Below are 17617 nucleotides of genomic sequence, written 5' to 3' on the forward strand. Positions count from 1 at the left end.
TTGAATATTTGAATTTTCCATCAAAATAATGTCAAACGACATCATAAAATTAGTAGAACATTCTAAAACACATCAGAAAAACAACCCACAGCAAACCTTTGATAGAACATTTTTCATTGATGCTTCTAATCAGAGTTTGACTACCATTCCACTGAAGATCTTAGAATTAAAAGAATTAGAAGAAGTGCATCTGGAAAATAACCAGATTGAAGAAATCCCCCAGGATATTCAGCATTTACAGAATGTCAAAATCCTCTACCTGAACAAGAACAAGTTGAGCAAGCTGTGCCCGGAGCTGGGGAATCTGAGCAATCTGGAGGGCCTGGACCTGAGCGACAACCCTCTCCTCTCCTCCTCCCTTCAAGTTCTCAGCTGCAACCGGAAGCTGCGGGAGCTCCGCCTCTACAACGTCCACCTGGGGGAGATCCCCACCGTCATCTGTAAATCCCTGCACCATCTCGAGCTGCTCGGGCTGTCCAAAAACCACCTGAAGTCTCTGCCCACGGAAACTGTGAACCAGACCAAATTGAGGGAGATCTACCTAAAGCAGAACCAGTTTGAAGTTTTCCCGCCGGAGCTCTGTGTTCTCTACAACCTGGAGGTCATTGACCTCGATGAGAACAAACTAACGGTCATCCCAGAAGACATTGGGAACCTAAGGGGGCTGCAGAAGTTCTACGTGGCTCATAACAGCCTGCACTTCTTACCCGAGTCGCTGTGCCAGTGTAGCAAACTGTCGGTGCTGGATTTATCCGACAACCGCCTCCACTCCCTCCCGCACACCCTGGAGGGGCTCTCGGAGATGACGGAGGTTGGGCTGAGTGGGAACCCCCTGGAGAAGATGCCACGTCTCGTCTGCAAGTGGACCTCACTGCACCTGCTCTACCTGCGTAACACCGGCCTGCTGGGGCTGCGGCGCTCGCTCAGACGGCTGGTCAACCTGCGCTTCCTGGATCTCAGCCAGAACTATCTGGAAAGCTGCCCGTTGCAGCTCTGTGCACTGAAGAACTTGGAAATCCTGGCACTGGATGATAATAAAATACGGCAGGTACTGATTCCCTTCCTGGCTGTCACTATGCTCTCCTCAAGGTCTCCTAAGTTGGTGTGGTTCTGAATCGAAGCATCAGCACATTCGAGCTGACTTTATGGATGAAAATCCAGCGTTAACAAATATATCCAAGAAGATGATCGTTTATGTTATTTCCCCTAAAATAACAATAGTAATCAAATAGTAGCTAATGTTTATTTATAAATAGTTCACTGGCCAGTGTTTTACACATGTCATTTAATCCTCACAATGACTTTTTGACGTGGGTAATATTATCCTCAGTGACATATGAGGAAAATGAGGCACAGGGAGCTTAACTAACTTGTCAAGGCCAGAATTCCCTCCCAGAGCTGCTGGGCTCCAGTATCTATATTCTTAACAAAGAGCTCCTCCTAATAGGATTTCCTTAAACAGCAGATTTTTCTGACACATACAACCTTAGGCCTTAATGTTTCATTCATGGGAAACTGCAAAACCAGATTTATCCCTAGAGAAGCTTTCTCCCATGCGCTCAGGGTGGCGTGTTCAGAAATGTTCATCATAGCATTATTGGTAATCATGAAGTATGGGAGACAATCTAAACGTCAGTCAGAGGAATCAGCAAATAAGTTGTGGTGTATTTGTAAAATGGAATATTATACACTAATCTAAGTGAACTGGAGCTATATGTGCCAGTGTGGATAAATCTCAAAATTGTGACGTTTCCTAAAAACTAAACACCAAATTGCAAAACCCTATGATACCATTTGTAAATTTTTAATCACACAAACATACATATATACGCAACACATATTTTATGGATATTTATATGTTATAAAAGTATAAAAATATGAACTAGAATAACTCACTAAATTCCTAATGATGGCTAACTCTGAGAAGAGGTAGGTAGTCAAGGAAATGAGGAGGGGATTGTAGAGAAACTCAACTTTAATTGCAGTATTTCATTTTATTAACAAAGATTTGGGCAGTGGGTACACATGCATTTATTACATTTTAATATTTGAAAGTTAAAAAGAACAGATTACTGTCAAAAGCAAAAGACAACTGTAGAGGAGAAAAGTAACCAAATAATAGGGCTGTCTTTTCTGGCAGTAGACACCAGTCTCATGTGTTCACTATACATTATAAAAGTCCTAGGCCTGAAAGGTATTTTTTATTATTTTTTTAAAATCTTTTACTTGATTTTCAACTTCTAGAACTTTGTGGGGAGTCTTTTGTTTTCCTAATTGCCATCGAGTTTTAAAATTGTTTTTAAGATGTAAATATTTTGATGGTAACTTTAAGATTTAGGAAGAGAATCTAGGATTTAATGTCTACTTAGGTAGCAACTGGCCTTGGAGGTTTTAGACATTCCTTGAGAAGCCCTCCGCTAACCCTAACCATTCCATCACTGATGTAAGAAATTCCTTTTATAGTGGACAAAGTTTGGCCAGAGGGCCAAAAAGACCAATAGGTGACATAACAGTGACACAGATTTTGGCTTGAAAAAAAAAAAAAGGAAATCTGATGATTAGAGGTCTCCATCTCAGGTAATGAGCTTTTCATTCTAGCAGATGGTATTTAACTATGGACTGGATGGTTAGCTCTGAAAACATTCAACCACCATAGTAGAGGGTTAGAACAGAGGACCTTTTTAAGGCTTTCCAACACTGAAAGTCTGGGACTCTGTAAAATACCCATCTAAAACTTGCACAGGGCACATAAGCCTTGGTATTCACTGGAGGGAAGAAATAGGACAAGATTTAATAGTCTTCATTGTTTGCTTCCAACTTTGATTTCAACAGAAGTTTCAAAATTGCTGAGTTAAAAAGCCTTTTAGGGTGAGAGGTCATGTCATTAAATTGATCAGTTCTAATGACTGAATTAATTATGGGTAATTGCAATATTACTTTAGTTCTTTTTCTTTCAGCAGTGTCAAGCATTTACTGCAATACAATTCAAAAATTTGCAATAAAGTATGTTAAAAAATCGCCCCAATTTAAAGCAGTGCATAAAAGTGAAGAGCAGAGAGTCTCCCAGAAAAACTGGAACTTCAGACAGTAGATCTATATGTATAAATACTATATATGCAAATATATGTGCAAACTTGTCATCAGTAGGAATTGCTAAATTGCTCTATTACTTAACAATCTGCCTCAAAACTAAAAGCCCAATTTATTTTCTTATTGTTAAAAATAATCTTGACCTGAAACTTATCTTTTTGGAATACTTCTAGTTACCTTCAGACTTTGGCTCACTTTCAAAACTGAAGATACTTGGACTAACCGGGAATCAGTTTGTTTCATTTCCAGAAGAAATCCTTTCTTTAGAGTCTTTAGAGAAATTATACATTGGGCAAGATCAGGGATCCAAGTTCACCCATGTGTCAGAACACATTTGGAGACTACAGGTAAGCCTCCCCAAATGAGCAGGCAAAGAAATACTTGTCTACTCATTCCTTAAGATGGCTGATCCTGAGAAAACATGGCGGTATCTCCACAGGCTGCATATGGAATCAACCATACTAGACTTCCAGCTCCAAACAAGCAGTCATTATTACACTTTGAGGTTTCCACTGTTTTCCTGAACACCCACCCCAGACTTATACCCAAAGAAAATTTTACTGTGATTGCTATTGGCTATGTCCTTTCCATAGTATGGTTTGGCATGTTTTATTTGCAGAAATTGAGCCATACTGCTTTCCATTTAGTTTCTATCCTCTAAAAGGAGCCCCTGAAAACTGTACTATTTTGAAGTTAAAGTATCGTACAGGTGACATGCCTGGGAGCCTGCATTTTGGATGGGCCAGTGTGATCTCCCGCCCTGCACGGTGAAAGGCACATCATGGTTTATTTCACTCTTGTACCAGGGTCGCTGAAGACGGGTCCACAGCACTGTCCTAAATGCTGGCAAAGCAACAAAATAACTTTATTCAAAGTAGCCATACCAGTGTGTTTTTATCTAGACACATACTTGAAGGAATTGTTACTTTTTTCATGTTCCTGGTACTGCACTCTTAATACTGATAAAATAGGTGTGGGCCACTGCGTAAGCCCCAGTCATGGACCTGAGTGATGGTGCGTACGCACAGCACAGATAACTTCTCACCTATGACACATGGTTCCTATTCCGAATTTTCCATTCCTTTGACCTATGTTCATATAACTCTGTTCATCATTGTGTTTCTTGTATATATCATGCCACACTCCAAAATCTTAGGGTAAAATGCAAACAAATTTTTGCCCAGTGAATTTGAAAATAGTTAATTATTTGTACATTTTGGCTACTCCCCTTGAGCGCTATTGGATTGATATTTGAGGAAATTACACTTCTATGGCAACTGCCACAGTCAATTAGCTATTGAAAGGAAACAAAGGGTATGTGTAGTTAAATGATCCAAATTATTTTTCCATAAAGTTCTTATGAAACAAACAAACACTAGAGTCCCATGTTCTCTTTTCCCCCTGCATAAATGGGAACCACATCTAATAGCTAACTCAAAAATAATTTTATGTTTTTGATAATGGTCTTTAAAAATGTTTTCCCCTTTATTCCAATACGTACTAACCCTCATTGAAAGAGCATGGGAACTCACAGGTGATTCTGGTTATTATAATTCATGTATTGTAAGGATCATTATGGAATACTCTATGTTGTTTCAGAATCTTAAAGAGCTGTACATAGAGAACAACCATCTGGAGTATCTGCCAGTTTCCTTAAGGGCATTGCCTAATCTGAAAATTCTTGATTGCCGCCATAATCTGCTTAAGCAGCTTCCAGATGCCATCTGCCAAGCACAAGGTAAGGAATTTTAGTAGATCCGCAGCCTAGTCGTTTGAGGCCAGCATTTCCCATGATGAGGGCTTTCTTGCTTTACTAAAGACCAATCTGCTGTTTAGAGAGCTTGGACCTACCCCAAGAGCCTTGCAGGGTTAGTGATGTGGGGAAGGCTGGGTACCTGACCGGTACAGCCAGGAGCCTCACAAAGGCAGCTAGATTGTTTATTAGGAATTGAAAAGTAAATAGCCACTCCTAAGGAAATTAGCTTTCATCCATAGTCATCACACCACCAACAATAAGTTACTGAATACCTACTACATGCCAGAATTTGGATTTGGTGGTCCGGCAGTGCGTTTGTATTAGGTCACTAAGTCACTTGAATAAAAGGAAAAAATATTTTCACCAGAGTGGTGAAATCAGCAAGGGGAGAGAGGCTTTTAGAGCTACATCATTGACATGAAAAGTCATACATGATTCATATTTAAACACGCAAACATTTTCCACGAGGCTAAATCATTCTTTTCTTGTACATCCATCAATCCATCCAGTCACTTAAGCTTTTTCTGAGCTCCTACTTGGGTCAGAACAAAACAACTTTTTTGCCATAATATGCTGAATCTTCAGGTTTATGGATGTGTTTTAAAACTAGGACTATTCTTTAATGAAAGGGAGATGCAAGAATATGACTGGAAGCTGTTGCCTACCCATAAGACATTCAAAGATGAGAGGCTGGGGAGTGGGTATGCCATGCTTCTCAGTAATGCTCCTGACCGTACATTTTTATCCTGTCCTTGGTCCCTGGAGGAACGAAACATTCTCACATTTTTTTAGTGTTTACTATTTTCCTGTCCCTGATACTTAGCCTTTACACCAGCTCCAACAACTTTGAGTTGTTATAAAGAAGAGAACTTGGGTTTGCCTCATTAAATCTGATATCTTTTGTAACATGGCACAGTAGGAAACAAACATTTCAAAGTGATTGGACTAATGAATGCACGTTTTTAATTTTGCCTGTTTTTAAGATAAACCCATCATTTAAAAAAAAAATTTTCAGCTTTGAAGGAATTACTGCTTGAGGACAACTTGCTCACCCATCTTCCGGAGAATTTAGATTATCTAGTGAATCTAAAGGTTCTGACACTGATGGACAATCCCATGGAAGACCCCCCAATAGACGTGTGCACCGAAGGCAGAGAGGCTATATTGACATATCTCAAGGAGAAAAGAAAGATGAAAATAATGGCAACAAAGGTAAAAACAGCTAAAAATCTGGATAATATATTCACAGTTGCTTTGGAGAGGGGTTAGTGTTAAACACATTATAGGTTACCCAGTGGGGCTGCTTTTTACACATCTCTACCTTTTCTTCCTTGCAAGTAGAGGCTCTTATTTACTTTTATATCCCCAGGGTGAAGAGAGAGAATTATTGAACATCATCCTAGCATTTTTGTCTTTTATTGTTCCCTATCACTTTGTCAGATAAGAAGCAAACAAAGAGACAAGAGAAGCAAAAACTTCAAATTCCAAAACGATGTAAAATTCTTGGGCTATTCACTGGAGTAAAGAGCTGAGATTAACAAAGTCAGTAAGAAAAGGCTGAAAAATTAGAAATGAAAGCATTTACAAAGAGCCGTGGTCTAAAGACTAGAGCTCTGCTCCGCCACTAACTAGGATCAAAGGGCTAAGAACCCTATCACTGCCCTCCTTGCCCCGCAAGCCCATGGAGACATGAGGAAACCCGACACCTACCGGGAATGTGTCCATTTCAGTAAATGGTCAGTATTCTTTACTCAGTTGGCCCACTGCCCCCCGCATCGTCTCACATATCGTGTCACCAGATGACTGCATGAGTCTTCTCACTAGTGTCCCTACTTCCACACCTGCTGTCCCTAAAATGTACCTTCGACTCGATAGTCAGACTGAGGCTGTGAAAACATAGGTCCATCAGTTGCTCCTGTGCTAAAATCGACACTTTCTCCATTTTCCCTGGAGTAAGGGATAGTCTTTGTCTGCAAGACCCACTATCAATGGTGCTCAACTGCATCAGACTCAATGCCCTCCCTTTTATGATAAATATTATGTGATACCTCTTTTACTTTTCTGAAATTAAACTCATAGACAATACCTACCAAAACCACATAATTTTAACAAATGAAGATAATGCCTGTGCTGTAACATAAAGGAAAAAGAAAAGGACACTAACTTATATTAAAATACTTATTTTAATATGTATATACTCAGGAATGACTACATTGGAAGAATGAAAATAATACTTTTTGGAAATTTCTTAAAAGCATTTTGAAAAAACCATGTATCTTGCACATTTTAAAGTTGATATTTAAAATTTTTTGCCACGAAGTTTAAATCATTGCAAAGGATTTACTTTCCAGTGAATTTTAAGTATTGACAGCTTCCAACAGAGTTATTAGATCAATATTTTAAATATATCCAATGGGATCTAAATACCATTTTATTTGATATGTCAGTCAACATCAATTTACAAAATACTTGAACAAGCTCTTATTTTACAGGCAGAAATGTTGCCATATCTTTTTCTTTTTGATATGTATTTCTGTTTCATTTGCCTGTCAGAATTGATCTTAATGTTTTTTTTAAATTTATTTTATTATTAATTTCAGGTGATCTTAGTGTTATGTATATATATAATTCTAAGTCATTTATAGATCACCTTTCATACTTCTAGGCAACAAAAATATTTATATAAATAACATTTTAAAATTGAAATTTTTTTCTGTGACCACAGGGTTTTTAATGTTCTGGATTATTACATTTTATTAATCATATTGCAATTATTAGTAGTATAAAATTGACCAAAACAATATAAAATCTATTGTAAGTTTTGATATTTAATTATTAGACCTATAGGATTTGGGGGAACTACATATACAAATGAGAGAGACTTTTTCACAGTTTACATATCCTTGCATAAATATTGCTTATTGCTAGAAGGACAGGGTTTGATATCAGTTCTATTCCCGTTTTTTGTTTAATAGATGAAGTGCTGAGAATCCTTGTTCACATAGATAAGTTAATAAGAATGGCAGAAGCCTTGTTTTCATTGTCTATATTTTGTTTTAAATGACAATGCCTTACACATCTCTTGAACTTTTTCTAGATGTATACCCCCCAAAACAGATAACAAGCTCTTAGTGGACAAATCAATTTTCCTTCAATTTTCTTGAAGGCGGAGTTGGAAGGCAAAAGGATTGGTTACCCTTTCCTTAGAGCCAACATCAGTAATACTATTTTGAATTGTTCCCTCTTTTGGTGTCCCCGAAGTTTTTGGAGTCCAGGGCAACACACTGCAGTCAGATTGGTGTGGATGAGAGGTGTGCCAGAGGGAGAGTTGTGAAATGGGAAGCGGGAATGGAGAATTAGCAGCTGTGTTCCTAGGCAGATACATTTTAGGAAGGGGTACATATGGAAGTGGAAGCTCTGGAAATGGATTGCTTCCAAACTTTCCAAGCCTGCACAGCCTTGGAAAAGCCTTTGTGGACCAGGCATGTGATTGAAGACTGCTAAACCTTAAAACAAAAAGCCCTGTAAATTTCCAGAATACCTCTAGAGGGCAATAGTGCTCCCCTGGAAAATCATCACCCTAACTGATTTGCTGCTTTCACTCCCGGTCTCATCTTTCCCATTTTCACTTTACATGAGTCACAGACAGGATCCTTGGTGTTTTTCCAAGGCCCAAGCATGCTCCTGCTTCAGAGTCTTAAAACTGGCTCCTCCGTCTGCTCAGATATGGACAAGACTCTGCCCTCACTTAGTTCAGTCTCTGCACAAATATCCTCATATTGGCTCTTGATCTACCTTATATAAAACAGCATACCCCCAGCAACCTCACTCACTCACTCACTCACTCACTCACTCACTCACTCACTCACTCATTCATTCATTCAACAGATATTTATTGAACTTCTACTATGTACCAGGCACTGTTCTAGACATTGGAAATATAGCAGTGAACAAAAGAGAAAAATATTTCCTCATATCACTTAAAGTCTAGTGTGATGGGAATAAAAACATGAAAAATAAAACATAAGATTATATACTATATTAGAAAATGATAAGTGGTATTGGAAAAAAGTTCAAGCTAAAGGGAAGAGAAATTGCCAGAGGTTGTGTGTGTGTGTGTGTGTGTGTGTGTGTGTGTGTGTGTGTTGTGGGCAGTTCACTCTAAATGAGATGGTCAAGGTGGGGCTCATTGGAAAAATGACTGCCTTAGTTATTAGCTCATGAGACCATAACAACATACCTTAGACTGACTTAAACAACAGAAATTTATCTTCTCGCAGTTCTGGAGGCTCTAGAGCAGGGGTGTCCAAACTGCGGCCCGTGGGCCAACTGCGGCCCACAATCCATTTTTAATTGGCCCGCAGCAAATTCCAAAAATATATTTAGTTTACTTAAATAAACCAGGTGAGGCAATACGTACCCCACCTCGAGTGAGTGGCCCGGCTGTTTGTGTATTTTACCGCATATGGCCCTTGGTGAAAAACGTTGAAAAAAGTTTGGACACCCCTGATTTAGAGGTTCAAAATGTCCACTAGAGGAGGGATGTTCCTGAGTGTGTGGGAGGAAATAGGATCAGGTAAGGACCAGTGAGGACTGGCTGTAGATAGGAGCACAGAACGTCCAGTGACACGAGGGAAGGCAGGGTAGAGGCACCTGATTCCCCTTCCTGTGTACTGTCATCTCCAGGGCACGTAACACCATCTATCAAATTATACATTCATGTGTTTATTGTTTCTTCCCCTCACTGGAATGCGAACTCTATAAAGTCAGTGATATCAGTAGTTAACTGCTGTTTCCCAAAGGTCTAGAACAGTGACCGTTGCATAGAAGCACTAAATACTTTTTTAAAAATTTGCCTCACCCCAATAAATTTAATTAAAAAAAAAAAATTTGCCTGGATGACTGGCCAATTGAGGAAAAAAACAGCCAAGGTTTAGAGTTCTAATCATATTGCATTCTCCACATCTTTAAAACCACATGTCAGAACAAAGAGATGTAACTAGCCCAGCCTATAGTGAAACCAGCTGATGCTGTTTGGGTTTATCTCATTTTCAGATTCAGGCATGGTGGCGTGCAATGATGGTACGGAAAGGACTTGGGAGATTTGAAGAACTGGCAAAATTGCGGAAGAAAGGAAAGGGTTCTCCAAAAGATAAGAAAGGAAAGAAGGATGTGAAAGAAAAACCTGTAAAGGGAAAGAAGAAATAATTCTATAAATGAATGACTTGAGGTAATGAACCCTGATGGATTAAGAAGGCAAAATGCATAGGAGTTAGATGCCTACCACACTAAAATTATTCATAGAATTATGGTTATGTATAAAAATAAAGATTCTTTTACTGAAACATTTATGGATAAAATGATATGATGCCTGGGAATTGCTTCAGAATAAATCAGGGAGAAGTCCGTGTGGGGGATCAAAATGAAACAAGGCTGGCCATAAGTTAATAACTGCGGAAGCAGACGATAGGTACGTGGAGACTCTTTATACTATTCTGTCTGCTTTAAAAACTTTTAATTTTGATATAATTACATATTCACGGGAAGTTCCAAGGAAATGTACAGAGAGGTCCATGTACTCTTTACCCTCCCTTAGTGTTGACATCTTGCATAACTATAATACAATGACAAAACCAGAAAATGTACATTAGTATCATCAACAGAACTTATTCAGATTCCATCAGTTGTATATACACTCATTTGTGTGTTTGTGTGTGTGTGTGTAGGTCAATGTCGTTTTGTCACATGTAGCTTTGTGTCGCCACCACTATCGAGATACAGAATTATTCCATCATCACAAATCTTTATTGTGTTATTCCTTTTAGACACACCTACCACCTACCCCTCCCCCAATCCCTAAGCTGTTGTCCATCTCTATAATTTCATTTCAAGAATGTGATATAAATGGAGTCACATATGTGAACTTGGGAAATCAACTTACTGAAAGCCATTGTGGTTAAAGTGAATGTTGCTTCTGTGATCTTGGCCAAAGCATTCTAGTTCTTCCCCCAGTGGAGCTGGGATGATCCATCTTTTCATTCCTATTTCAGTGATCTCAGGGAGTTTGGCCACGGCACAAAGCAAGTGTCTAAACCATTGCCCACAGTCCCGAGAAGTTGATGGCCGAAGGCTAATATCCAGCTCGGTTAACTCCTTGAGGAGCCCCAGGTTTTGGCAGATGAGGGCCCATCCTGCATCACAGATGCTGTCATTATAGCTCAGGTCCAGCTTCCGCAGCCTGGCCAAATGACCGGTCTGTATTACCAATGCTGAAAAACAAAATCACTCTAAATGCTAAAATACAAGAATACTTTCTACCATGGCGGTTCCCACTTCCTATAACACAACACTAGCTCCAGGATTAGTAATAACAAGATTGGGAATTAGTAACGATTTGTTATTACCGTGTTTCACGGAAAATAAGGCCGGGTCTTATATTAATTTTTGCTCCAAAAGACTCATTAGGGCTTATGTTCAGGGGATGTCATCCAGAAAAATCATGCTAGGGTTTATTTTCCAGTTAGGTCTTATTTACAGGGAGACACGGTATCTAGCAGCTTCATTCAGGGCATCTGAAATGATTTTAGTAAAAAATTTCCTCTCTGTACATCTCACGTACAGCTTGAAAATGGTTTTTTTCTCTTTCCAAATCCCAACCCAGAGAATATCTTTTTGGTCAAGCTTCTGCTCTTTACTCCACCGGGGTCCCAGCTCTAATTTAACCTCTAATTAAATGTCAGAAGTGATGGCTCATTGGCTTTAACTGAAGACCATTAATAAATAGTCTTCTTGCTGCTTAATATTGTTTAATTGTTCATTGCTCATTCATTCTGTCATTCTTTAGTCAATGATTATTTAATTGAGCACTCTCCATGTGCAAAATATACCTAGATAATTTCTAATTCAACTGAGATAGCTCTAATACACAGAACAATTTTCCCTTAGAATAGCACATATCACACAGTATTACCTACAATGGTACTTAATAAATAATAATTAACGATGAAGCTAAGAGAAGATAACTTCTGTAGGAACGGGTAGGGGAGACAGGCAAGACAAATAGCACATGCTTTCCTTTTCAGCCAAAAGTCAGAATGGATTACAGAGTTGAGATGACTAGTGCAGAAGCTGAGTTGCAAGGGACCCTGGAGATCTCTTCATTCAACCTCCAGACTAAGAAGAATTCCTTTCACAGTTTCTCTGTGGTGACCAGCCTGATTCTGCCTGAAGCGCACTTTCAGGTTGCCCCAACAGAGTGAAGCAGCTCCCAGCAGGAGGAAGCCCTTCCTTTGGGCTCCCATCTGCCCCTCTGGTGACTTTCCCCCATTGCCCGCCTCAGCCTGCTGGAAACCTCAGCTTCTGCCTCGTGCCAGCCCTGCACTGTTGGACAAGTTTGGTCCTCTCAGATTTTCCCCCTTTAGGATTAAATGTGCCTTAGTCTTTCAATCATTTTTCATATATCATGGCTTCCAGACCCATTGGGATGCTCCATCCCCATCACTGTCACTTGCAACAAGTTTGATTCTACAGTGCACTTGAGAGCTTAGCAGTATGTATACTCAACAGCTGCACTCGGTCCCTAGCTGTCCATATCGATGGCTGTTTCTTTCTGTCTGTCTGGCAACATATCCTCAAGACCTAACTGTTAAACACCATATGCATACTTTTTCTCTTTAGAAACTTTTCTATTATGGGAATTTTCAAACACACAAAATGTTGACAGAATAGGAGCGTGAACCCCCGTGTCCCCAACATTAGCTTCAACAGTTACCTTCATTACACCAGTCTGGGCTCATCTAGTCCCCTCCAGTCCCCTCCTCTCTGCTTGTTTTTCTTTTTCTTTTTTAAATATTTTAAAGCAAATCCCAGACATCATTTTACATTTTCTATACAGTTTGACTTTTCCAATCATGCGAGTACCTTATGAGGTCAGACTATTAAGTTCGCGAACTCATCCTAGAAAAAGTGCTACATACCTCATTGCTGAATATCACTACGGTCACCTTCAAAGTACTCCCCTGGGGAAGCTATGCACTGATGCCAGCACCTAGTCCACCCTTCAAAGCAATTTTGGAACTCTTTCTGGAATGACCATCAGAGCTGTCGTATTACCCTTGATGTCCTGAATATCATCAAAATAACTTCCTTTCAATATTTTCTTTATCTTCAGATAAAGAAGTCATTGGGGGCCAGACCAGGTGAGTAGGGAAAGTGTCCAATACAGTTATTTGTTTACTGGCTAAAAACTCCCTCACAGGCCAAGTGCTGTGTGAACTGGTGCATTGTTGTGATGCAAGAGCCATGAATTGTTGGTGAAAAGTTCAGGCCATCTAACTTTCATGTAGCCTTTTCAGCACTTCCAAATAGTAAACTTGGTTGACTGTTTGTCCAGTTGGTACAAATTCATAATGAATAATCCCTCTGGTATCAAAAAAGTTTAGCAACATCATTGCAACAAGTTCGCGAACTTAATTGTCAGGCCTCGTAGATGACGAAAGTTTGGTTAACACTGAGTTGGCTAGAGAACACCAAAGGTTCTCATGTATGGGATTGCCCCGCAGGAATCTCCCACCATCACATCTATGTCTGTCTTCTTTTATGAAACACTTTCCACTGTCTTTTCAGTTTTAAAATTCCCCTGATTTGTTTTAACCAGATCTCTCCTAAGCAGCTGCTGAGCAGAGGGCTTAGTTCCAGGCCTCGCTGCCTTCTCCACCTCCCTCCCCTGGGCTTGCTGGGCAGGCACACTGGGCTCTGATTGCCAGGACAGCTTTGGAAGCCAGAGATACAAACCCAGGAGAGCCACATCCTCTGTCACCAGGGAACAGCTGCTCAGCCCCAGCACTTGAAGGGACATTGAAAGTTTGAGTGTTTCCAGAAGCAGCTCCAGGTTGCCACCAACACATTTATTCCAAGAAAGGTTGACTACTTCCAGAGCAGGGAGGTGAATGGAAGCTTCAGCTAAAATGATAGCAATGAGAACAGCAATAATTTAGGCTTCGTTAGAGGTCATAAGCTTTGAATTTGGGGAACCTAGGCTAGGGCAATGTACTGACATAACTCAGGCTGAGAAAGTCGCAGGGACCCTTTTCTCCTGCCTGAAATTCATTGCCTCAATTTATATTTCTATTTGGGAGAAATGTCAGAAACCTTAGAAAATTAAGACTTGATGAAATGGAATTCACTATCAACTGGGACTTCTTTCTTTCACATTTAAGAAGGAGAAAGAGGAAAAGAGTTTGTACAGATAGTCAAGATTTCCAGAGTATGTCCCACTTTTACATATTCCACTGTATGGTCAACGGCTGTAATTCAGAGATAGGACCAAACCTCTCTAGGACTAAAACACAAAAATATATTTATGTTTACTTAACTGCAGTTACAGAGACAAAAAGAAATATTATAGTTTGGAAAGTTGTCTAAAAGGAAATTAAAATATTTTTCTGCTTAATTCTCAGTTTCCCCTAACATTAAAATTAATCAGAACAACTAATTCACAAGGTATAGTAGTTAATTACACTTTAAGTTACTCTGCCTTCTTTCTAAAGAATAAAATACATTCAAGGGCAAATATATATTCTTTTATAATATCTAGTAAGAAAACCCCTTCCAGTCATTTGGTACAGAGACCTGTCAATAACAAATGGAACTTTTTTTTCCTTCTAAAAGTAATGTAGAGAAATATATATTTACTTGACTTACTTTTTAATTCAAATTGAATGATAGATTTTTGTTAGATGATGTAATTTAGTGTAATACCTGCTTGATTATGATTGATCCATTGATTGTACAGCTATAATTGGAAAGAGCTGTGTCTTCTGATGATAGAAGACACAAAATTAAAATCCCAATTTTCTAAAAAAATATTAAACATTTTCCAACTGGGAAGTAAATCTATGAAACATTATATTGTCTCCAAATTTATTTTTTGTGGAACTTTTCTAACTGAACGTTAATCTGAGCAATGGAATGTATGGTGGTGGTGGTGGTGGTGGTGGTGGTGGTGTGTGCTTGTGTGTTTACCTAACCATTTTAAGGATTACAGACCCCTTTGAGAAATTAATCTGTCTATCTATGCATCTACTTATGTACTTAACTAATATGTCAAAATACCTAAAAAGTGCTCTGGATCTGCAGTGAAGAATAAATACAGTCTTTGCCCTGAAGAAGGTTACAGTCTGAGAGAAATATGGACATTGAAAAACCACACAAATAAACACATAATTATAAATTTTGATAAAGGCTGTAAAGAAGATACAGGGGCTTCTAAAGTCTTAGAAGGAGGTGTTTTAGAAGGGGATGTTTACACTGAGACCTGAAGTCAGCGCTCCTCAGGAAAGAATGGGGGTTGGGGTAGTTAGAGGCAGGAAAGAGCTTGGTGATATGAAGGAACTGAGAGAAATCAACTAAGGCTGAGTTCAGGGAGCAAGGGGGAGAGCGGCTGAGAGTTTCTGGGGCCAGATCATCTGGGCCTCTTAGACCATATGAAGGAATTTGAATTTTACCAGAGGTGTTACGGGCAGCCATTGGGTAGTGAAAAGATCCAATATATTTTTTAAATGGAATTTATAGACTCTCTCCCCATAATAATATCAACAACTAACACTTATTGGACATTTACTATGTGCCAGGCATCTTTCCATGAACTTTACATGCATTAACCTATTTAATCCATACACCCTATGAGGTAGGATATTAGTATTTCATTTTACATTTTCCTGACAAGGAAACCAAAGCACAGAGATGTTCAGTACCTCAGGTCTCAAGAGCCAGTGCCAGGATTTGATTTCAGACAACCTGATTCCACGTACACTGGAGCCAGGAAAGGTACCATGCACTCCCCCCATAAAATAATTGCAATCAATTTTAGGGAGTTCACAGCCCTCTTCCCCAAGTATAATTATAGATTAACTACAGATTGACCTGGGTGGGGGGTGGTCCATGGTCTTCACATTAAGAACTCCTGATCTGAAAGGTACATATCTGCAACTTTGTGTCATCCAGACGTGTGGACAATGAGATGAGCAAAGCTGGGAGCAGTACGTGACAAAGACCAAGTTTTTGTGGGCTGAAAAAAATATTTGGGCTGAAAATGGGCACAAGAGTACCTTAAATATAGAGTTCTTAGAATTTGGGATAAATTATATGCATTTATTTCTATCAATAGATATTAATAAATAGCTACTTATTATAGAATACATTTATTTCATTAATAACAGCCCTTGTCTGGCCCATGGTACAATTTTTAAGGAAGTGTCAACTGACAACACTTCGGGAGGTCAAAGGGAAGGACTGTTTTCATGATAATCCAGGAAGCACCAGAATCCAACCACTCTAGTCTTATGCAGATGTGTAAAAAAGAGTGAACCTACCAGGCCTGAGACTGCTCTCCCTAGAAAGGCTGACTTGCAAGGTTGGCCCTTCGGTGACATTTGGGAAATTGGAATTTGGAAGTGTTCCCACCATTCCCTGAATAAGGGTGGTTCACTGTGCCTAAGTGTCTGTGTACAAATAATTTATGCTGAACGTCAGCTTTCTTTCTGTGAGTCTGGAATTTTGGTATGTGCTAGGCAGAGGGTGCCTGTGTGACCAACCCCAATACAGACCCTGGACTTGAAGGTTCAGGCAAGTCTCCCCAGTAGACAGTATTTCACACATATCATCACAACTTCCTGGAGGAATGGAGTGTGTCCTGTGTGATTCTACTGGGAGAGGACTTTTGGAAACTTGTGTTTGGTTGCCCCCAGACTTCGCCCCATGCACCGTTCCCTTTGCTGATTTTGCTTTTTATCTTTTCATTGTAATCTCAAAAGTGGTATGACTATACGCAGAGACCTGTGAGTTCTTCTAGTGAATCACTGAACGTAGTAGGGGAACCCCCCCCCCCCCATCACAAGGTACCATGTGCCCAAAGTGCTGGCTGCCTGGATAGTATATTTGAGGAAATACTGCAATATCCCTTTGCCTCAAAAAGACTCTCTCTACTAGCTGGCGATGCATTTGCTCCTGACTAGGCAGAAATGTCAAATTCATTAGACCCTTGAGGTAAGCTGGGCTGTATCCATGACCTTCAGGCATGCCCAGAGCCCTGAGAGAACAACAAATCCTGTTGGGAAGTCGATGCTAGGCTTACACACTAGTAATTGCCTCCCTTTTCCCATCAGACAGCAATTCCAATTTATATTGGTGCCTTATTGAAATTACAAGTTACCATGGACGTGGTTCTCCAGAGTTGGTTATATACACTTTAAATTTTAAATGCTCAATGTGCAAATGCCAGTCATTTATGTGCCCTTCAGAAGGTCACTTTTACAAAAGCATATTTACTGAAAAGAAGACAAATTAGTACTTCTCACCTTTGCCTACGGCTGAGTCTTGGAAAGAAATTGACATGTAGGGAAAGAGAGACCCCGCCCCCCCCCCCCCCCCCCCCGCCCCACCCCAGGTGTTACTGTACTGTGGCCTCCTGGGGAATTCTCTTACCAAGGGCAGTAAAAGTCTCCCTTTCCAAAGCACAGTTGTGGATTAGTAATGACTTCAATGCTGGTAAAAATCGGAGCCTGCTGAGTAGGTTTTCAGAAGAGCTGCCCATGTTTTTGTTGGTGGACAAATCCAGTTCTTGAAGATTCGAGAGTAAAGGGATAACCTGGGCTGTTAAAATAGTAACAGTGACATGTTTTAGGTACCATCTCACAAAGAGTCTTCTGGGTGTTTGGTTCCCACAATGTGCTTGATTGGCAAGCCCAGCTCTCCCTGGCCTGAGCCCTGCCC

At 39.8% G+C, this 17617-nt stretch overlaps 3 protein-coding genes across 6 annotated transcripts in view; 1 reads left to right on the forward strand and 2 right to left on the reverse strand.

The window, feature by feature from the left end:
* The window catches only part of LRRC34 (leucine rich repeat containing 34), a 34055-nt gene extending 33220 nt beyond the window's left edge, over positions 1 to 835 (reverse strand). Inside the window, exon 1 of the mRNA XM_074327707.2 lies at positions 708 to 835. The gene's annotated coding sequence lies outside the window, so the exon portion shown is untranslated. The remainder of the gene's footprint in view (positions 1 to 707) is intronic.
* Positions 1 to 17617, forward strand: part of LRRIQ4 (leucine rich repeats and IQ motif containing 4) — a 19352-nt gene continuing 1735 nt past the window's right edge. The window contains exons 1-5 of one of the 4 annotated variants that reach the window (XM_074327665.2): positions 1 to 1048; positions 3264 to 3437; positions 4690 to 4828; positions 5862 to 6058; positions 9902 to 10076. In XM_074327665.2, the coding sequence (XP_074183766.1) occupies positions 29 to 1048; positions 3264 to 3437; positions 4690 to 4828; positions 5862 to 6058; positions 9902 to 10054 (1683 nt within the window). In that variant the 5' untranslated portion in view covers positions 1 to 28 and the 3' untranslated portion in view covers positions 10055 to 10076. Of the gene's footprint in view, positions 1049 to 3263; positions 3438 to 4689; positions 4829 to 5861; positions 6059 to 9901; positions 10210 to 17617 lie in introns of those variants that run through there. The other 3 variants (XM_019735486.3, XM_088794425.1, XM_088794424.1) reach the window with 3 other exon arrangements.
* LRRC31 (leucine rich repeat containing 31) overlaps positions 10784 to 17617 on the reverse strand; it is a 20501-nt gene continuing 13667 nt past the window's right edge. The window contains exons 7-9 of the mRNA XM_074327652.2: positions 17330 to 17497; positions 13640 to 13807; positions 10784 to 11115 (exon numbers count right to left, since the gene is read on the reverse strand). Of these exons, the coding sequence (XP_074183753.2) occupies positions 10784 to 11115; positions 13640 to 13807; positions 17330 to 17497 (668 nt within the window). The remainder of the gene's footprint in view (positions 11116 to 13639; positions 13808 to 17329; positions 17498 to 17617) is intronic.

This window comes from Rhinolophus sinicus, chromosome 17 (assembly GCF_057876585.1).
Source record: "Rhinolophus sinicus isolate RSI-liver-muscle chromosome 17, RSI-T2T, whole genome shotgun sequence".
Taxonomy (NCBI): Eukaryota; Metazoa; Chordata; class Mammalia; order Chiroptera; family Rhinolophidae; genus Rhinolophus; species Rhinolophus sinicus.